This window comes from Ambystoma mexicanum, chromosome 7q (genome assembly GCF_040938575.1).
Source record: "Ambystoma mexicanum isolate Mex_15411 chromosome 7q, UKY_AmexF1_1, whole genome shotgun sequence".
NCBI lineage: Eukaryota > Metazoa > Chordata > Amphibia > Caudata > Ambystomatidae > Ambystoma > Ambystoma mexicanum.
The window spans coordinates 532,743,580-532,766,649 of NC_090941.1; the positions used below are offsets into that span (position 1 = coordinate 532,743,580).

The 23,070-nt window shown below is 45.4% G+C and overlaps 1 protein-coding gene across 1 annotated transcript in view; it reads right to left on the minus strand.

Annotated features, from left to right (window-relative positions):
- Window positions 1-210: 210 nt before the first annotated feature.
- Window positions 211-23,070, minus strand: part of GTF2F2 (general transcription factor IIF subunit 2) — a 1,410,422-nt gene continuing 1,387,562 nt past the window's right edge. Inside the window, exon 9 of the mRNA XM_069639167.1 lies at window positions 211-1,423. Within this exon, the coding sequence (XP_069495268.1) occupies window positions 1,304-1,423 (120 nt within the window). The 3' untranslated portion in view covers window positions 211-1,303. The remainder of the gene's footprint in view (window positions 1,424-23,070) is intronic.

Sequence of the window (23,070 nt, forward strand, 5' to 3'; positions counted from 1 at the left end):
CCTTACATTTTGATTATCTGCAGCCGTAAAACTATGCATACAAGCATTGCTGTTGACTGTCGAAGATAAATGTGTTCACAAGGGATATCGAAAATAAAGAGGGCCTTTCAAACACACCCATCTATTCTTCATGCTTTTGGCTTAATGCCATTAGCGAATGTAAAATAAGCACACAATATCAGACCAAAAACATGAACAGGCCAGCACAGGTTTTATTAAACAAACTACTTTTATTTCAGTACATTGTTCACCCAGAGCTAAAAATTAGTCATCAAAAAAAGTCTGTTCAAAGGGATACAAAATAAACATTTTACATCACAAAGAAGGGTGGATGAAATGAGGAAGCACTCCAAGGTTAAAATATGCCTGATCTTTTACGAAAGTCAAATAAAAGAATAAAAAGTTGAAAAAGCAAACCTTCACAATATGGTGGTTATCGCCATCATGATCTAGTCTGGGAACGTTGCTTATAGCAAACACTAAAACACTAAATTGGTTCTACAGGGGACAGCCAGCTCAAGACACCAGGATTAAAAAACCTTGGATTCGGCTGATTTAACAGGAAAGATCAGTTATTTCTTAAGGTATTGCAGAAATACCTTTCTCCTGCCCCACACAGGATGAGCCTGTGCTTTTTTGGTCCTGAAGGATTGAAATATTAGTGTAAGAAGGTTAGGCATTTACATGATGGCACCATAATGTTTGGCTAGGAGGACACCTTACATAACATGAATGTGGCTCAGGGTTGGCTTTCTTAGTCCCACAGTAGGTGCAATGTGAAAGGGCAGGCAAATCTAGGACCTGGGCTCCACAATGCAAGCTTTACACTTGGCGGGGGCCCCAACATTAATCCACATGTTACAAGGCAGGCTAATCCTAAGAGCTCTGAGACATATCGAAGTCACGCTTGAAGTCCTACTAGGTAAAGATGGTAGCATCACAAATAACCTGAGCACATGTTCAAAAGGTTCTCGTAAAAGACTTTGATGGCTGTGGAAAAAAAGGGTTCCAGGGAGATTTTGCGGGCTAATAGTTTCTATGCTTAAAAATAATGACAATTTTCCTTTTAAGGACATTAAACAAATCTATGCAATAGTAAGTACGTACTATGAAAAATACAATGCGTCTTTCAAATATGCGCTTCACGAAATTTTAAATAGAAAAGGGCAGAAACACAATACATGTTGCCTTTAATTGTACTAAGGTGAAACGTAGGGTCTTGCATGGCAGGACCAGTGTTGCAGCATTTGTTCAGTGCAGTAGATGCTCCTCGTCGCCACCACAGCTCTCGTAAGCACTCCTGCTATTCGGCCTTTACTTCAGCTTGATAATGTCGATATTCTGGCATCAGCTCCCATGTACTTTTGTGCGTTCCCTTTGCGTTGTAGGTACATATTTCTCTCAAAATATCTTTCAAATAATTCTGAAAAAGCAAATAAAAAAATCCCTTTACCACACAATACAGACAACTGCGATCGTTTTATGCTTCATTATACTCCTGGTTTGTTTGACCACCTTAAAATATTAATTTATAATAAACCGTCCTGCTATGGTAAAGGCAAATATTCAATGGTGTCTCAATTGTTCGGATCTTTGCTTTGTTGACCACTTTATGGAGTTGCACGTAGAACTATATTTCCCAATGTCATGTGTTCAGAATATGTTGGTATAGGAAAGAAAGATAATCACCATAGAAACGAAAGTGCTCTTCGCATTTCTGCTTTTCTACAACACCAAAACAAAGGAACACTAAAGTGGTTTAAAAGGAACACTCAAATGGTTAAGAAGTTAATCTATTGTGATTGTATAATGGATTTCAAACCAGCATGTGCAGCAGAGCTGTTATATGAGCACCTGGCCGTATCCTAATCCATTGAGCGCTTCTTCTTTAGTTTAGCTAGATAAATTAAGTGACGGCAATCCAGGAGTTGAAACGAAGATGCTGGGCGTTAGTGAATTAAAAGTTGTTATGGTTAAGAGAGACAGACAGTTATCATGGAATAATTGCCCTTTACACCTGCATACACCTCCTGCATATTCCCACGGGATGAGGAAGGTGGTATTCGCGTGGGTAGTGCTGGGTTTCACGTGAAAACATTTTATTGCATGGCCAAACCTGTAAACTTTATAGTAACTCAACTTTCGCAACAGCAATGATTACAAAATGTCTGAGACAGCCAACCTAACTTACGGATCTGCTGGACAGGTGAGCACCATTAAAAAAACTGTCATTGCACATTTTGTTATTGTTTATTTTATTTATTTATTTAGCATTTTTAAAGAGCTCACACAGCCCTGGGGGCATCAAGGCAATGTTACAGGGATATGTCTCTTGGTTGCGTATTTATAACGTGCTTAATACCCGAAGGTTTCTAAGCGTGGACCCAGGGATCGAACCTGTGTTGCTTCGTGTCTTGTTTCCAAGGCGAGCACATTGCCACTGAGCTATCCTCCTGGGACAATTGTACTTTTTTTTTATAGGGACGTGGGTGTCCAGTACATGGTATCAAGGGTATTTGAGTTTGGGTGTGTATGTTTCATAGTTATTTAAAACATTAGCGATTACATTATCGATTACGCAAGGGGAAATCAGCTACAGAGAATGCGTTGGGAAGGTACATCATAGGCATTTGTGAGGGGTCAGAATTGTGAGGCAGACAACTTTGTACAGGTTTTTCCAGTGCAGATTGGAGGTGGGAATATTTTACTCTCCATTTTTAAAGCTTGAAAGTAAATGTGGTTTCAAGAGAGTAAAAATTAGTTTTCTCTTTGCAAGAGTAAAATGTATGCGACATCCAGCCAACGTATGCAAAAACTGTATGGAAATCATTACCATGCGGAAGCTTTCTGTATTGTGACAGAAAACACCTTTCATTATTTCTCTAAGGTCTGGCTATTTGATCTCTCCTGTATATATTAAAATGTTGAACACAAAAACCCAGCAAATTACATAGTAAAACAAAACTGAATTGTATTGTGTGTTTTAAGGTTCAATAGCAGAATTGTCTTTTGATGTTTAAGTAAAGTTTTCCTTTCATGAAACTATTACTACCTAAAAGATATGCCAATGTTATGATAGAACAGTGCAGATGCAGGGACTCCATGCTAAATTCTATACCTAATCTCATGGTCAAATTTTTTATGTAGCGCTTTTGGCAAAGCACTGTACATACAACCGAAGTTGGTACTCCTTTATGGACCTCGAAAGGATGAAAGGCTGAGTTGGCCTTGCTGGGATTCGAGCCTGCAACCTACAGATCACGCCCAGATCGCAGCAATGAGTGATCAACCAACTGAGCTATCTTATTGGCTAACACCCTTCAATTGTCAGTAAACTGAGTATTTACTGAGCTATAATAATCACAATGCCTAGATGTTGGACGAACCATGCACAAAGCGCTACATACAATTAAATACATACCTGGATTATCACAGGGACAGATTTAGCAGAGTTTCTATTTCAATTACAAATGTTACTTAGTTTGTTTTTGAACAGTGCTTGCACTTCCTGGAGAGTCAGGTTTTGGAGGTTTTAATTGTAGCCTTGAAGATTTGAGAGGCTAGAACACCTGTAATTGGTGTAATGACAATCACTCACCCTTGAGCAAAGACTCTGCTACCACTGAGCCTTTATAGTAATGCACCCCATTGATTGCAAGGGTTGAATGGACATAAACTAGACTGTGCATACTCATCATTTTACACACTGTTTTTATAATTAGAGTGTACATTTAATTAAAAGTGTACAAATGATCTGCCTCTGCATGATTATGCACACAGCACAGGAGCTCTGAAAATAAAATTGTGCAATACTGCTTTGCTTTCAATGGGGAAAAAAGCATAATTTGTTACAAAAGCTTAATTCTCAATTGCAACTTAGTTTTCCATCTTATTAATCATACAATCCTAAAATGCTAGGATACTAAATATGCACAGTGCTTCGGTTTGCTCCATGAGTATCTACACCCAACACCACATAAGCTGAACAGAAAGAAACCATTCCTTTTATCACAGTGTGCCGTTTATTTTTTGAAAGGCTTCAGAGAAAACAAATTCAGTTTCAGAAGCTTTTCTCCAAGGATTGCAATTACATCCATGTACATAACAATCAAAAGCAGTGTTCTGGTTTCTGTAAAGTAACCTGACCTTTGCACTGCCCTCTGCTCTAAACCTGTGCGTAAATGTACAAAGGAAAATAATAAAGTTGTTGTATTTACAAGATTTTCATGCGTAAAAAAAAAAGTCTGGTACGACCCTGATCTGGAGGCCTGGGTTTTTCATAAGATGTAATTTTATTAACTTAAAATTGGGTTTGACAAACTCCTCACTATCCTTACCGTGATAGGGATTTTCCCGCCTATCGAAATAACTAAAGGAAACACTCACACTTGTACATACAATAAACTTAACACGGTAATGTATGGCAAATCAAACATAACAGAAATAACAGTTATGTTAAAAAATCTGATAACTGTTTCTTCTTGTAACCTGGGTGAAATCCTTGTAACCTGGGTGAATGGTTCCGATTTACAGGGTAATTAGAATGTCACTGTTCTGGCTCTCTATCAACATGCTGGTCCTCAACTCCTTCCCTGATATGAAACTTCTTGTTGAGTCACTTTCTACTGACATATCCATTGTCATTTTGGGGGGACTTTAACCATCCCAAGTCTTTCATAGCTACCCACCTGGGCTAAACTCCATCCTATGTCACAGATGGCACAAGAATCACTCTCAGTCTCAAAGGGGGTTCAAAGGTTTAAATTGAAGATTTTACAGGCCCCATTGGTCTCCCTCTCTCTCATCATATGCAGAACCCTCCACCCTAAACAAGGCGTCCCCCAGGCGTCCCTGACCCAGGTTAGAAGATATAGATGATTGACCTCTACAGTCTAGTTCTATATTCTTCCAGTTGTGAGGAGCTAAAGGCCAAATGTGTTATGTTACTAAACTCACCTCAGGGACTTCCTAATTCTCCCTACACTATCCAGTGTTTAGTGTTCTAATGGAGTTTCGGATGGTGCTTTACAAATTACTCGGTTTGATTCAGGTCCCAACACATTCACTCTCACCTCTCCCTTTCTACTTACCCACTCGGGCCTCACTCCTGCCACCAATCCTCTTATCCTTTCAATGTTCTCACTCTTCTTAAGGCTTGCCCCCACTCTTTGATGTTACTGCTTCCTCCTCTGCATGTGTAGTACCTCCTCCTATCTACTACTACTACCTCCTCCACATTACTACCTCTCCCACAACCACTCTTCGTGTCTCCTACTACTCCTTCCTCCAAACTACTTAAATAACTCCTTTTACTTAGCACCACCTACTTCACAAGGACTCCTTACAGAAGTAACCTTTCTAAACACGCCCGCCACACAAACATGCATAGTTGCACCACCGTACCATTTCTACTCTTGCGGATAGATGACCTGCTCCACAAATTGCCTCAACAGTCCACAGATTCTTTCACCCTCCAGCTGGTCTCTTTGTTGTCCTCCACTTTCACATCACCCAAGTAACTCACACTTCCTGCTTACCCCTCTGCCAGGATTGGATCTCTTTCCCTGGGCAATCTGGTCATATCTTCCCCACCTTGAGCATGTGCGTAAAGTGAAAATCCATATGAAGCAGGCAAAGTTCCATCAACTTTCTCCACAAGTTCACCACATTATGATGCCAGCCCGGTAAGGCTAGTGCTCATGTTCCAGGTCTTGCCATGGTACGTTGTTTGGTTGATGGTGGGGACTTCTCCGCTTTTAGTCCCTAGTGGTCTAGGGGCCTCTCGATTGTTGCATGAGCTTGCAGGTGCTGCTCAGCAGCTGTGAGGCCCTCTAGTCGAACATGAAAGGAAAAGGCTCCTCCATGTGGCTTTCTCTCTCTCCGATGGGAAGCACTTCAGCTTCCAGTTGGCATTCGTTCCAGCGTCCTTACTTGCCTTCCTTTTGATGCTGACTATTCTGATGTTTTCTATTGTTTTACTTGGTTTCTGTTTCTGGAGCTCTGAAAGCAACAGAAAAACACTAGAAAGTATCTGACATTGTAGGTAACGACTGAGGTCTGTACAGGAAAATGCTGGCACAAGGGGGGCAGAAATTAGTGACCTCTCAACTGCCGCCGCCCTCAGGGGTAGCAGTGTCCCTGGATTGCTCCCTGGTAGACCCCCCACCACTATCTGTAAGGGGATCACATCACCTCTTGACAAGGGCAGATTGTTGGCCTTGTCACACCTACCTGACCACTCCCTCTATGCACAGCCTATACACTCTTATCAGTCTCTCTACTTTACTCTCTGTCTATTTCCTTCACTCCTCTGCTACTAATCACTCCATTGTTCACTTTAACATCTCAATCTCCCTACTCTGCCTCTCCCCTCTTCAATGGCTAAGAGGAAATTCAGGCAGGACTCTTTCACCCCTGACCTTGACGATGTGACGACGTCTCCCTGGACACTTTCCCCTATTTGTGCATCTTTCATTGTCCATGCTTTTTCAGACTTTCACTATGCACTTCTGACTCCCTTTGACCTACACTATCCCGCTCATACATAACACTTTCCTGTCCCCGTCCTGTTTCACCACTGAGATTCAGATGCTCAAAACAAACATGCACCGGGACCTACAACGCTGGCCGGAACCATGTACCCCCTAATTCCTAGCCTAAAAATAAATACCTTGCTGCCTTCCCCACTGCATTGAACTCTGCCAAATCATCCTACTTCGCAAACCTAACTTCTCCCCTTCACAAACACCCATCTACCCCAAAGCTTTGCTCACATCACTTAAGCCAGTGTCCATGGCCTCCTCACTACTTTTCCTCTAACGTGTGACAATCCGAGCCCTCCTCTATCTCTCTCCCCTACCCCCCTCCTGTCCACCACCTTCCCCTCCTACTATAAACTACACTACCTCTCCCATCGAACACCCATCCTTTGCTGTGCCAAGCCATCTTGGGCTCCCATTGACCAGTTCACACCCCAGTCAAAAACCTTGTCTCAATCGCCTGCCCTTATCTCTCAGAGCCCATTAACCTTCACGGGACTCCTACCAGTCTTGTTAAAACCTCCAATTATCCTACCCCTGTTGAAGAAACCCTCAGTTGACCCAAATGTCCCAGCAAACGATCACCTAGTTCCCCTTCTCTATTGAAGGTCCTTGAGTGGGTGGTCTTCAACTGGATCACTATAACTTTAGGATAAGTGTCCGGTGATGCCCTTCAATCTGGCTTCTGTAGTAAACACTACAAACGAGACCCCACTCATGTATATTTCCAACTTTCTTTCTGATGCTCCCCACTTCAAACCCCCTTCTATACTCATCCTTTTGGACCTCTCTGCCGCTTTTGACAGTGTCGACCACTCCGTTCAACTGCTCACTCTCAGGGAGCTTGGATTTCACAAATCTGCTCCCGCCTGGATGCCTATCTGGCAATCCTTTAAAGTCTCCTGAAACTCGTAAACCTTTGGCCCCACCTTTCTCCCTGTCGGCATCCTCAAGGATCAGTCCTTGGACCTCTTCTCTTCACCCTCTATACCTCTCTGCTCTAGGACGACCCATCTCATCCTTTGACTTTCACTATCACCTCTTTGCTGATGACACTCAAATCTTTTTTCTTTTCCCCCCTTCACCCCAGCTATCCCGGAACAGATAACCAACCATCACACTGCAAGTGGTCACTGGATGGCTCATGCCGAACTGTTAAAATAGAAGTCATATTTCTGATTCCGTCCATACCCTTGTCTCGGGAGGATAGCTCAGTGGATATGTGCTCGCCTTGGAAGCAAGACGACACGGAGCAACACAGTTTTGATCCCCTGGTCCACGCTTAGAAACCTCTGGGTATTAAGCACATTATAAATAACCTATCATATTGTATCTCCCTCGCCTTCCCACCTGAACTTCATAGTCTCTCAGCCAAAGCACCTTGGGGTTCTCTTCGATAGCACCCTCCACACATCTCTACTAGTGCTGCTCATATTAACATTTAGATTCGGAATATCTGTCATTTTACTAACCACTCGAATGAAACTCAAATCTCCATCCTTGTGCTCCCCAAACTTGACTACATCTTGAGCCACGTCCTGACTTACTCTAGACAGAATCCTGAGCTTTGCAAGCACAGACTCTACAACGTACCCAAACCCTCTGCCACTTGTACATAGTGGCCGACAACATGCTAATTTGCTCTCCATGCACAACCATTATCTTTTTGAGGTCCTTCATCCAGCCTACAAAGCAATAAATGACCTTGCTCCTCAATACCTGTCTGACTATGTGTACTCAGCTTCTTGTTCCAGCTGCTCTTTCTGTGCACTGAAACCTCAGTCCCATTCCCCCTCTCGCTTCTGCTCTTTCTCCCTAGTCACCTGTCACCTCACTCCATGTAATTCACTTCCCGACACACTCAAAGCCATCCCAAATGTGGCTCTCTTCAAAGCTTGGCTTAAAATGCACTTACTTGCTAAAGAGGGAGCTCCCTATGCCCACTTCCCAGATCCTCCCAACCTGACTCCACACCACTCCCTCCAGTAATTTTGTATATTTATATGTTATGCCTCTTTACTTTGAGGCACTTCCTCCATAGTTTAATGTTACCTTGTAAGTCACGCGTTTCTTATATTTATTTTTCTCAGTTTGTTTTTCCCTTGTTTATGTCCCTATCGCCACACTTTGGGGGAATAGGTCTGCCATCTGTAAATGTGTTATTGCAAGTCATTTCTGATTTTAAAAAAACACAGGCACCCCTGTTCTTCAAATTAATACATATACAGACAAGAAACAGTTACTCATTGTAGTTACTACTGTACTACTAGTCCACATTCCTCTTTCCTCCATACTGGTGGGATTCCGTCTCAAGGGAATGAGACCACAGCCTTTTTTGCACAGCAGAAATTAACTGCCCAAATTTGAAGCACGCATTGCTGTGTCTGAGCTGGGCTGTCCAGTTTGACTCTTCCCATTGGCTTTGCCGGTCCTTCCTTATCCACTCATTAGCTATTACTAACCAATATACAGAGGATGGGTTGCATAGAGGAAATTGGAATATGGGCTAGGAGTAGAGTAGTCTCTACAGTGAGTAACCATTTCTTAATCCTACACTTTGTCCCCGTTCCTCCATACTGATAGGAGTTTTCACAGCAAAGAAAACTGAAGGCAGGAAGAGAACCCTAATGACTAGCCAAAATGTTCCGCAGGGCAGCCTGTCTGAACAATGGACCTGGAGCTAGTGTCAAGACAGTAGTGCTGGCAGAAGGCATCGACCAAATGGCAGCCTTCCTCGCGTCCGGAGGGACGTTATGCTGAAAAGCCACAGCAATTACCTTGTTTCAGATGGCACAAGCCTAAATGTCCTTTGGGAATGTGCGTTGTTGCATGACAGCAATGATTGACGTTTGTGATTAGCCACCTGACTATGGTGGATTTGGAGGTTTGGGACCCTGGATACTGGCCACCGAAGATGACGAAAAAAGTGTGTTGGATGTACAGAACTGCTTAGTTCTATGCCGGTAGAACATCAGAGCCCTCCTTACGTTGAAGACATGTAGAACAGTTATAGCCAGCAACAGGGAGTTGGGAGTAAATGTTGGCAAGGCCGCCTACTCATTGTGTAACGAAGAGACCAACTTGGATAGAAAGGTGTTAAAATGGTACTTCCTTACAAGGATAGGACTGCAGTAGCAGGTAAGGTTTAGTAACTTCTTTACTGCAAGTTCCAATTACAAGTTAACAGGTTCAGGTAACCGGGAAATACATTATTATAAGGGGAAACCGAGACATCCACCGGCATCCTCACAATCGGGCAGTTCACTCCTAACCGACATTCACAGAATACTCAAAGGACAACACTCAGTCAGCATTCCACGCCACAACATTCCACAGGTATTCCAAGCTCACATGCTCACAACACAGCTATGAGGGGGGAAAAGCACATTACAGCATATCCACCTCCCTTAAACCAAAACAGAGCAAAAGCAACAAGAACTTAATTTCTAAATTCACCAGAACCATGGTCTCTAAACTAACCAAGACCAAAGTCTCTGAAACAGCCACTACGCCCCATCACCACAACAAGGAGAGAAACACCCAATCAACACAACCCTGCTGGCAGGTTCTAAAAACCACCTTGTCTGTGAAAAACCGGGTCATAAGCAGAGAATGCATGAATCTCGATAACTCTGTCAATCTAAAGGACACAAAAAGAGCCACCTACCAAGTAAGCAACTTCAAATCCATGGTAGACAAAGAATCAAAAGGCTTGTAGAAAGAACTATTTTTAAATCCCATGCCAGATGCGGCCCATTAACCAGGGGAAGAGGCTTGTTAAACCTGCCAAGTGTCGGTGCACTACTGGATTACAAGTGGAGAAGGACAGTGCTTGACCGTTGGGGCAAGGCCAGAAAGCTGCTACATAAGTACAGCAGGATGCAAAATGTGACTGAAATGAAATTACCTTGTTATGTGGGCAATCTAGACGACTGATGTGCTCGTCCAATGCCCAATGGCAGAACCAGACTAATTTACTCTTGTATTGGGAACGAGTTGAAGCCTTTCCTGCCGCCTCAATGATCTTCATGTCAGCAGACAATGAGAGGTGTCCTAAAGTTAACTGCTCAGGAACTATGCCACTTGGCTGAGCAATCGAAAGGAGGGGTGGAGTACCCTGCCTTGCTGCAGGAGAGTGCTAGCCTGAAAGGGGAACCGCCCCCTCACTCCTGCCCCTCATCAGGTCAGAGTACAAGAATCAGGCTGGCCACTGTGCTGTTGAATTCTTGCAGGTGGAAAACTTGGCCAATACCTTGTAGAAGAGGTATTGGAGGAAAAGCATAAACAGATAAAGAATCCCACTGAATGTTCAGGCCGTCACCCAGGGACTTCAATCCCAGCACGCCCCATGAAGCAAAGGGGGGACACTTGCTGTTGTTGCTAAAAGACCAACACGAGGATGACACCATTGGGAGAATATGACCTCTAGAGTGCGTTTGATTTAAATTTGTGTTTGGGGAAATTGATTCTGCTCAAAAGGTCGGCTTCTGCATGGAGTACCCCCAGAAGATGGAGAGCTTGAAAGACATTTGATGCTTGATAGTCCATTTCCATATTCTCACCACCAGGTAGCACAAGAGAGGTGGGATCTCCTTTCCCACTGCTTGTTAAGACAAAACATGGATGTGGTGCTTTCCACATTGATGATGATCTGCTCCCCCCACCCACTATGGACGGGGAGAGAGGTCTTGAAGGCATGAAGCCTGCAGCTCTAGGAGGTTGCTGTGAAGTAGCTTCAGAGACTGCAGGCTGTGTGCCCGGATGCTGTCCAAAGTGGCGCCCCAGGCCTGGAGGGAAGAGTCTGTAGTGATACTTTCCTCTGGAAGGGATTCCTGAAAGAGAACTCTGGATCAGATTCTTTAGCTCGCCACACCATCATAGGTCCTGGGACAGAGATGTTTCACTGTAGACCGATTCCAGGAACTCAACACGTACAGCTGAAGTTGTCTCATCTTCAAGACGGCCAGCAGAACACATAACATGCATGGTGCCACCAAACCAAGGAGCCACTGGAACCACAAGGCAGTCTGCTCTGAAAGTGTGCCATAGCCAGGGAGATGTCTGTAATCCTCTGCTGGGATTGAAAACTCCTCGCAGCCAGTGAATTCTAGCTTCTGAATAGGAGTGGTTCCATGTCACTTCGATGACAGTAATTACTTTAAAATATTTCGTTTTCTTTCTAATTTTGAGGGTCCCTCCATACCCTTCTTCCCCTTCATTACCACCCCTACTCCTAACCCTCCACATTCCCCTTTTACCTCCTACCCAGAAAGAACCCTTTATTCAGTGAAATTTCAAAGTAATTACTTTGTTGTAAATTACCACAATGTAATTACAGTTGGCGAAACAGCAGGATACCGCAGGCATTAGAGTGAACTTCTTGAAATTAACAGAGAATCCTAGACAGAAGAGCATGCGCACCAAGAGCTGGAATGACTTCTTGCTGGGCTGAAGGATCCCTCATCACCCAATTGTCTAGATAGAGTTAGATGTGGACCCCCTTGAGACTCAGGAGCCTGGCAATGGCATTCATTAGCTTGGTGAAGACCCCCTATGCTACATTCAGTCTGAAGGGGAAAGCTCTGTATTGAAGGTGTCACCACTGATGGAAAACCTGAGGAATACCAGTGATGTTCCCATATGGAAACGTGCAGGTACGCATCCTTGAGGTCCACTGCACAGCACCAGTCATTCTTCTGTACTGCTCCCAAGACCTGTGCCGGCGTGATCACCTTGAATGTTTAATGGAGTAGAAAAAGAATGAAAGAAAACAAATTAACAAAAAATGCGCCAGAACTTCGTCAGCGCCCAATCCACATTTACATTCGTGAGAAGAAGCCCCTCCTTTCCACTGGCCGCAGACATTTAGGGGCAGGATGTGGAGCCTAACCATCAAGATGCTTCTCCTGCAGTCATGTGAGTTAATCTTGCATATCCCCCCTACATCCAAAGGAAACAGGGTTGCTTTGTACAACTTAAGTGAGGGTAGAGCATCCCCGTTTCCCCATCATTGCAGAGGGCTTTCTAAAATAGCTCCTTTCTAATCTTTCTAAAAATCGGTGGGAGCAATGCCTTCACTTCGTGGCAACCCCACCAAGATGAAAGAAAACCACCCTCGTTGTACCAAGCACATTCCCTTTTAGCTACTACCTCGGTGCTAGAAACCGAATGTTCATTGCTATTGGGAGCTAGCAACAAGCATACAGGCATTCCTTAGGATACCAAATATTTTACAATGCATCTCTCCCTACACTTCCTCCACTCTACTATCACTGCAGACTGTCTCGTCTCACTATTTAATTACACTGGCCTCTTCTGTCCCCAACCACTGGCTTTCCCCTTCACTACGACCATAAACCCCCACTCTGCATGCACGGTCTGTCCACGACCATTAACACCCTTCTCTGCGGTCTCAGCCCACCTCCCCTCCTGACAGTTCATTCTCCCTTCCTGTCTCTGCAACAACACTCGTGTTGTCTCCCCCTCTAATCCCTGCCCTTCTTGGGGCTGCCCCCGCTCTCCAGCTAAGGCCCACCTCTCTCCTAGTACTACCTCTGCTCCCAGAACCCACCTTTCATCATTCTGCCACTGTTGGTGTCCAAGGCTCTGGCACAGCGTAGCTCTCCTGTACCGTGCTCCCGTTCAGCTGCTCATGCCTGCTCCTATGCCAGGTGATTCACCAATAAGCTCAATCCTGAAGGGCTACGTGGAAATAGCCAACCATGTCAGTCTTTAAAAAGTACATTCAGCATTATGGACTATCTAACACTTCCTCCCCCTCCACCAACACGGTGCTCTCATTCCAGCAGCGGAAAGACTAAAAAATGCATAGGCCCTACGTCCCGAACACCTCTAAGATGACGAGCACTTTTTGCAGAACAAGCATGATTGTCTAGAAAACGATGGGAATAATGGCTTTGTGTATGATCAGCTGCTCCAGGGAGGGAGTATGCTCCGGGAGGGGCCTCAAGTCAGGTAGCTGGACTGTGGTGTGGGCTTGCGGCCAGTGGCAGCGCCAGGATCCTGCATTGCTAGCACTCTGGTGGCTGGTACAGAAAAATCTGCGAGTACGAAGGGACTTTGCCGCAGGGTCAAAAGAAGAGAAACACGTACAGAAATGGCATAGCAGCAGTCAAAGGAAGGATCACTGTCATACAACAGCCCCAGACATAAAAGTACATGCTTTCCAACTGAACTCCAGAGGGGCACACATCTTCTAAAGTAAGTGCTCATTGGATTACATGACGTAAAGATACACAATATAACAAATTGTACTTTGACCAACTCATGTAACAAGCGCTGCCCATTGACATGCTAACCACATATCTTGTATATAAACGTTTACCTCGCTAATTTTTGTTAGCACTGCTTTGGCCAGGGGTAGGGTCTAGTATCAGCAAAAACTAAAACGTAGCCAACATATTTGAATGCATGCAATGTAATGTAATATTTTTGCTGGTTATTCTTTTCAGGAAGGTTCTGGGAAACTTACTGAGGATCAGCTATTCCAAGAGGTCCCTACCCACAGACAATGCAGCCTAAAGGGGGAACTCGAACATGTCAATTGTAGAAAATAAGCAATCATGGGACTTTTGTTGTTTGAATAAACAGAAATCCACGTACCTTTCTAAATAGATACCATAACATCTAGAACATTTGGTTCGGGAAGATGAAGAAAGCGGACAAAAAAGGTCTTATGGCAAACGGAGCCATTACACATCACTGAATTCATTAATCGCTTTAGAACCGGCCTCTCTTTTTAGCTGGTTGTTCCCAGAGTCATAAAACACAAACGGAGAAGAGAATAATCACCAGAGCAGCCGCCATCGTGCACATCATCTTTTAACTCGAAGTGCCATAGTAACAGAACCCCCAGCAGGTGGCAGCCAACCATCAAATGTCCCTCAGTAAACGACTAGAAAAATTACTACGTTCCAATGTCTGCCCCGATTCCCACCGTTTTTCAGAAATACATAGATATAGGCTAACTTGGACATACTCAGTTCTTTGCGTTTGGATAATGAGAGGTTCAAACCGAACCCGATTTTCAAAAGGGGGATCCAATTATTCAGGAGGATGCTTATCGGTTAAAGATTTGGGAAACCAAATGCTTTATGATTTTTTAACAAAGCTTTCTTCGCAGCAGGAAAAAGTCACCCACTATAGCTGAAGCAACTGCTGCCTCCCTTCCTTGGTCCCTGTTTGCAGCGCGGCACTCAATTGCTGAATTAATGAGTTCGTTAAAAAGCGATCACTGTAAAAGTAATGCGGTTCCATCAAAGAGAACTAGCTATCTAAGTGGAATCGAAAGACTTGACTCAGAAGCATCTGCTTGCAGTCTGCACACAGAGATGCAAGGCATAGCAAATCATTCCAAGCAGAGTTACTACTCATGTTGGGCTATCTATATCCCATTTTTGTACAGGCAGTCGGAGAAAATGTTGGGTTGGGGGGGGGGGGGGGTTTAAACAAACGCACAGTTCCTCCTCTATGACATCACCACATCAACTCTACGCACTGTCTTTTCAAAGTTCGTTTGTACGGCCAGGCCAGCTGACATCTAGAATTCTATAACTTTGTGTTTGCATAAACTGCAATCTATTGGAGGAGGAGCTGCAGCAACGGATTCAGAAAGGTAAGGCATATGTTTTTTTAATGTAAACGTGTGTGTGTGTATGAGAGAGAGAGAACGAGTTTTATGTAATGTATGTGTGCGTATATCGTGTGTGCGTGCGTGCATGATGTTTGGGTGGCTGGGCATGCTGGAATGAATGGTGAATTAATGCGTGTATAAATGAGCAAGCGGCGTGTGAATGTGTGTGCTTTTGTTAAAAACATGGATTACTTACCAGTAATTTGTATTACTCTTAATGCCACTCTTCCTCGTCCCAATATTTGGATATGAAGCACCTTGCCTAATACATAAGTATTGGGACGAGGAAGAGGGACATTGAGGTAATACTGGGCCGAAGGGTTGATTTTGGGGGTTGGAGAAGAGTGGCAGGGAGAGGAGGAGTGGGGCAGGAGAGGGGTGCACTAATACAAAGGTCATCAATGATAAAAGGCATGATATGAATTAGTGACTAGACTGCCATTTTGGTTCAACCAGTCTAGTAATTTCATACCGTTTCATGGCATATTTTCTGGGCATATATAATTAAGTAAGCAATATCAGTGTTATTTCATAGCTAGACTAGCATTTTAGGTGCATCGAGCAATTTCTTTCTGTGGCTTGGCCGTTGGTACTGCACATCTCTGATAAAGCAAATGTGATGGAGGGCTTGACGGTTCCAATAAAGAAAGACTGATACCCAGCTAGATGTAATCTTGCAGAGCTTATCATAGTGATCGGACTGAGATGCATTCAATGAGGAGTGCCCTGTCCCACTTTGTTGACTCCTCACATGCCCATGCATTCCCGTTGTGGGGCGAGTAATAGTTCACCCCAGAGATAGACTAAGTCAGTGTGGATGTTGAAGGGAAGAGCCAGGTTTTGAGAGCCTTCCTGAATGCGAGGTGATCTTCAATGTTGCGGAGGGGAAATTGGATCGAGTTCCAGATGGTGGGTGCTTGGACTGATAAGGAGGAGCCCGCCAATTCTGGTTCATTTCGTCACTGAAATTACAAGAAGTGCTGTGCCTGGTCTAAGGTTTCTATTAGGCCTAGAGCGTGTAAGTTGCTGCTGCAGATAATTCAGTCTTGTGTTGTGGAGAGCTCGGTTGGTGGAGGTGGATCGTCGCCCAATCTGAAACCAGTGAAGGAAACGGAGGGCTTGTTTGATGCATCTAGGAGGAGCATCGCAGCAATGGTTTGTACCCGTTTGAGTTTTTTTAGCTGTGATGCAGGCCCCCGCCCCCATGTTTAGAGCTTTAGCAACGATCACAGAGACTCTGTGTGGGAAAGTTAGATAGGGAAAAATGCAGATGTGCAGGTACCAGCTTTTTGTCATGGAGCTGATGTGCTGTGATAGAGTGAAGTCTGCATCCATACTGCATCTGAGGATTTTTACTGTGTTGTAGGAGGTGGACGGTAGACCTAGAGAGGGCAGCCATAGGGTGGGTTGGGAAAAAGGCAGGTCCTCCCACAGAGCATGATCCCTGTTTTTCCTGGTTTGAGTATGTAGATGGTTGGCAGTCATCAAAAGTACAGTACTTATGTAAAATATGGGCACAGGTACTGTCCCATTTAAAGTATAGAAGAACTGCTAAGGAGTAAAGGTACATCTATATTAACTGTAAAGACCTGGCTTTCTGGCCAACTTTATAATTATCATCTTACCCCTGCCATGAAGTGTGCCAAAAGCATCAAAGTTAAGATGCTCCAATCCAATTCTACCTGGACACCTTCCAGCTTCTTAATCTCGTCCCTCCCAGTTTCAGACCTGGACACATGAAGCAGACAGTTCTGCAGGATGTGTGGACAGCACACTTATGAACATGTTGTCCCTTTGCTCTGTGTCACAAGGCAGAGGGACCACACAACTAATCATAGAAGAATAAGCTTAATGGATTTCATCAAACAAAAATAAAGCATAGGACTATTTGCAATGAAAATGGTTCAGGGTGGCTGTAACAAAGGTTCTTGGGAAACGTAGTCCTTGCACACATGATATATGAAGGACAAAAAAATATAAGGCATACAGAATGCTCCAGACCGGAAGGGTCTCCAGCTTAGTGATTTCTAGAGCTCAGCTTTACTCCCATTTCCAAGTGTCCCAAAAGTAATTCATTTCTTGGGGATGGCTCTCCTGTGGATAAAAGTCACTCTTCCTCTTCACTTTAGCACCACCCTCTTCTGAGCTCATGGGGCTTTCATCCCTCTCACTGGGGCACTCCTGGGGTCCAAGGCACTCAGCTCACCCTCTTCCAAGTTTATGGGTGCCCTTCCTCACAGCAGCTCACCCCTTTCTCCGGTTCAAGGAGCTCACTGGGGTAGATCCCTCTTTTGAGCTTCAAGGGGCTTTTCTCCCCCAGACCGAATCACACCCCTCTTATGGAAATACAAGAGCATTTCTTAACCTTACAGGAGCACGCCTCTCTTCTGGGATAAAGAGGATCCACTGCTTCCTCAGCAAACTCCCCTCTGCAGAGTTTAGCCCAAAAGGCATGGTCTGTGTTTCTTAGCATCTGTATGAAAGCCCTCACCATCCTCCCATTGGCTGAGGCGAATTTGTGAATAGATTAAATTGGCTTATCATTCCAAGCCAGGGGAAGGAAGTCTTTAAAAGGCTTGATGACATTTTGGATTTCTTTCAGTTGGTTTCCAGTGCAGAAGCTGGTGTTTAGTATTCAGCTCTGCGCATACTTTACCTCCTGGCCACTCCCTGCCCCCTAAACCCCTTGCACAGAAGTTCGTTTTGTGCGTTTCTGGTGTTTGAAAAGCCATGTTCAGGTACAGGAAAACTCGGTCAAGGTCCACACCTCCGAAAAGAACAAGTTACTTACCAAACTGGTAACATTCTTTCGACTGGATGTTCCTCCAACGTATTCCTCATAATGTCCACAGCTGTGCTGCTTTGGAAATATTTTCGGCAGAGGGTGCCCTTGCGACGGGTCGATTTACTTCGAGGGCCTCAGTCGAGGGTGATGTCATCGGATGTTGATAAGAACGCACAGCGCCCGTAGCCTCAGTTCATGTTTTTCCCCCTCACAATGTGTGGTATTCATGTCTAGAGCATCAAAGCGACTGCACTTAGCCTTGCGGGACGTAAGCTGTAATGGCATGGGAAAGTCTTGAGAGGGGTAGGCTCGGAGGGTGATGAGGAATACGTTGGAGGAACATCCAGTTGAAATACCGTTAACAGTTTGATAAGTAACTTGTTCTTCGAATGGATGGTGTCCTCCACGTATTCCTCATCTATGACAGACTCCCAAATCAGTAAAGATGAGTGGAGGAGGGAAAAGAATTTAGACATACCCAATTCAAATGGCAGAGTACAGTACAGCCTTACCAAAGGCAACATTCGGAGCATGGGATGTATCCAGGGAGTAATGCTTAACAAACGTGTGTATAGAAGACCATGTTGCAGCATCACAGATATTTTTAACCGGCACACCCCTCTGGAGTGCTGTCGAAGTAGCAGTGCCCCTGGTGGAATGAGCCCGCAAACCCTCAGCAGGGTCCTCATCAGCCAACCGGTAGCATTCCGAGATAGTGAGGATAATCCACCAAGACAAGGTCTGCTTAGAAACAGCCTGTCCCAAACGGTGTTCAGTATAGACCTCATTCTCAGGCAGGCCCCTGGCACTAGAACAATGCAGGATGCCAGGAGGCCGAGCAACCTTAAGAATTCGAAAGCCGGAAGACACTGGGCTTGTTGACATTTTGAGACCATCTGAAGAATGTGATGAGCCCTCACCTTGGGTGGTGAGCACATCCCCAAGGATGTGTTCAAAACTGCCCCCATGTACTGGAGCTGTTGGGTTGGTGTCATATGTGACTACTTGAAGTTGAGGGAGAAGCCCAGCTTGTGAAGGGAGTGGCAGGGGATGTCGAGATGATCCAAGGCTTGTTCGGGAGAACGTGCCCTGATAAGCCAAACGCCCAGGTAGGGGTAGACATGAATTCCCCCTCTCCTGAGATGCGCTGTCACCACCACCATGAGCTTGGTGAAAACCCTTGGGGCGGAGTTGAGCCCGAATGGCAGGACCCGAAATTGATAGTGGGATCTGCCAACTGAGAACCTGAGGTATTTCCTGTGCTGGAGATGGATCGGAACATGAAAATAAGCATCCTGCAGGTCCAATGACACCAACCAATCTTGAAGTTGGAGGCCTTGAAGGATCTGAGAAAGAGTGACCATCTTGAACTTGTCATTCCTGAGGAACTTGTTCAAGTATCGTACGTCCAAGATGGGTCTCAGTCCCCCGTCCTTCTTGGGCATCAAAAAATAAGGGGAGTACCAACCCTTGTTCCACTCCGCCACAGGCACTGGTTCTATAGCACCTTTCTCGAGCAGGGCTAAAATCTCCTGCACAAAGAGCAGATCCGGAACCTTCAAAGAGAGTTTCCCCGTTGGATTGTCGTGAGGCCGGTGTAGAATAGGAAGGCAGTAACCGCGAGCAATTGTATCCAGATCCCACGCATCTGAAGTAATGGCTCACCAGTCTTCGAGATGCTGTGATAGCCTGTCTCCCACCAGAGAACAATGAGACCTGGCCTCAGAGCTGTTTAGTAGCGGCAGCAGCAGTACCTGACGACAAAGAGGCAGCTGCCTGAGCGACTCGGGCACCCCTACCTCATCCACCACGAGGGAGCTTATGCTGGCCCCTTTGACTGGCCATCTCTTTCGCCCTTCCAAATGAGGAGTAATAGCGAAAGGAACCACTCCTCCATTGCTGTCCCCTAGGACGAAAAGGCTGAGGTTGCCGAACAGCTGCCCCAAAGATTTGCCAGCTGCTTTGAAGGTCTGCAACATCTCAAGGCTCTTGTCAGCCTTGCTGCCAAAAAGATACAACCCGGGCATGTTGAGAAGACGGGCCTGCACATCGGGTGCAAACCCGGACTTCTGCAACCACGCAAATCTGCGCATCACGGTGCTCGTAGTCATGGACCTAGCAACACTATCTGCAGTGTCCAACCCCGATTGAAGGGATTCACACATGGCATCCTTGACATCCTGCACAATAGCTAGAAAGCCATCCCTTTCTTCCCCTTCAGGAATATGCTCAGCCGCAAGTGAAATACAATTGCACAGAGTGTGCAAAAACTTTGCCAAAGCACAGGTGGAGTTAGCTGATTTCAGCGCCATTCTCCCAGCAGAAAATACCTTGCGTGCCCATCCATCCATGCGTTTATAGTCCCTATCAGGAGGGATGGTAGGGTACGCTGCCTGTTTTGAGGTGGCTCTAGCCGCTTGGACCACCAAACTCTCGGGAGTAGGGTGTGTGGACAAGTAGCCGGGGTTGCTAAAGGATGGGCGGTATTTTCTTGACAACGACTTGTTAACCGCCGGAATAGATTCCGGGGAAGTCCAAGTAGCAGCCACCCTCTTTTGCAAAGCCATATGAAATGGCAACACCGGGTCAGTGGACGCACCCTGATCCAAGATGTCGGTAAGGTCATCCTGATCATAAGCTACCAGAGGCCTGGACCAACCCAGGTACTCAACAACCTTCAACATCAGTCTCTGATTAGAAGATTCAGCATGATCACCAAGCTCAGGCTTACCAAACTCCATCTCAGGAGACGTGTCTAGCCCACTGGTATCATGCAATGATTGACGCAAATCCTCAAACCGATTTTCCTACGTAAATGAGGCATTCTGGAACACCAGGCGTCCCATAAGGAAGACCAAAGGGGGCATCCTCCTCCTCAGACCTCTCCTCCTCTTCAAAGATATTCTGGAGAGACTGAAAGAACTCCTTCCATGGGAGAGGAGTACATCTCTTATCCAGGGACAGGCTTTACAGATTTAGAAAGAGCAAATTCTGCCCAATACGGCTGATGGCATCTTCAGCTCCGAAGTCGACAACGGTGCCGAAAATTTCGACGGCCTGACCGGGTTTAAAAACCCGCCAGACTCATTCGACGGACACAGCACCGATGGCGTCGACACTTTCTTCGACGACTTCACAAGCTTCAACCGTTTTGCTGGAGACGAAGACTGCGACCTGGACCTGGCACGTCTCTGGAGTTCCCCCTATGCCTTGTCCGAACGGAAACTCGACAGCTCCCGATGCTCATCGCGCCGAGTATCGGACCGAGACCATTCCCTGTCGGCTTCAACAGAAGGCATGGACGGAACTGTGCTGAGATTGAAAAATCTGAAACATTTGTTCCCGAAAAGACTCCCATTCCTCGGGAGTAGAGGATTTAGTGGGGCAGGCCATCTTCTTCGGGTAGTCATCCGACGATGACGGGGAAGGCGAACAGTGACGCCGCTTCCGGGACCGCCTCGATGAAGAGGAAGAGTGGCGGGAACCACTCCGTGACCTAGATCTCCTGGACGTCTTCCGAAGAGGAGAGTCCCCACTTGTCTCGTCAGTTGACAGTCCAGTGGATTTCGATTTACGGGGTTGGGAAACACGGCCTTCCTTCAATTTCCCCATACGCTGCCGCAGGGTCTTGGCAGTCAATGACTGCCACTTCGAGCAGTCGTCCGTGTCGTGGCCCTTCACCAGGCACCACAAGCAGACACGGTACGGGTCCGTGAAGGACATCTTGGACCCCGCAGTCACGACACTTCTTGAAGCCAGAACACACGGTCGTGGCAGTGGAAGAAAAAGACATAGTATGATATCGAAGTAGAAGACACGAGGCGCGCCGAGTTCTTGAAGCAAAGAAGTTTGTGGAAAAAACAGAACTGAGGCTGCGGGCGCCGTGCGTCCTATTTATAACATTCAATGACATCGACCTCAACGGAGGCCCTCGAGGGACATCAACCCGACGCCATCAACGCAAGGGCACCCTCTGCCGAAAATATTTCTGAAGCAGCACAGCTGTGGACATTACAGGTCTTAGATGAGGAATACGTTGGAAGACACAATCCATTTGAAAAAAAAAATTCCTTTGGAAATGGTGAAGGAAGCATTTCTCTCCATAAATGCTGCAGCTGCACGGGGAGGGAAAGGCGTTCTCTGCACAATCCCTGCTGCTGGCAAGGAGGGGTTGGAATGAGTTTTCTGATTCAAGGATCTGCACCTGTTGTCAAAGGGGTCTCTCTGAATGTTCTGTTTCCCTATAGCCCATCTCCCTATGAATCCCTGGAAGACATTCTGGAATCTGCTCTGAGTTTTGGAGCTCTAAACATGGTGCATCCTGGGTGTTGCAGTCCCAAATACCAGGTTTCTTTGGGATTGGGTAGTACCCAACTAGTTGCTCTTTGGGGGTTTAGGAATAATTCTGGGTGGATCCCCCCATTCTTGTGCAGAAATATTTCGCATTGCGCCCGAAGAAAATCAGGATGCTTAGCTGGTTGGGGTCAGGGTCGTCTTTTTACCAAAATGCCAGGGGTAGAGGAAGTGACATTTCATGACCTTTGACCTCTGATGGCATCACAGGAAGTGATGTCATTTGACCACACCCCAAAGTGATATCACGGGAATCGATGGAACACGACCTTTCACCCCTTGACAAAACAGGAAGTGGCATCACATAGCATTGTTCCTAAGCAAACTACGAAAAATATGGTTACGATATCACTAGAATGCAATATACATTTCATACAAGAATGGATCGCCATATGTATCGTTAAGATCAGTGTGCATAGGCCCAGATTACCAAATTACTGTGAATACAAGCAGACGTCCATGGCCAAATGATAATGACATGCTATATAGCACTTACGCTTAAGCGCTTTACATAGAAAAAATATACATAAAATATCACCAAACTTGTGTTGGTACTCATTTATCGACCTAAGAAGTATGAAAGGCTGAGTTGAGATGTTTAAGAACAGACTAAATCAGTGACTCACCCCCTGAAGTGTGCCTAAAATAAACCTTTAATGAGTCTAGCAATTGTATAGAATTCTAGAAAGACAAATTATTTGGTATTACCATTCTTTCTTATTCGGGGTCACTGCTGAAAG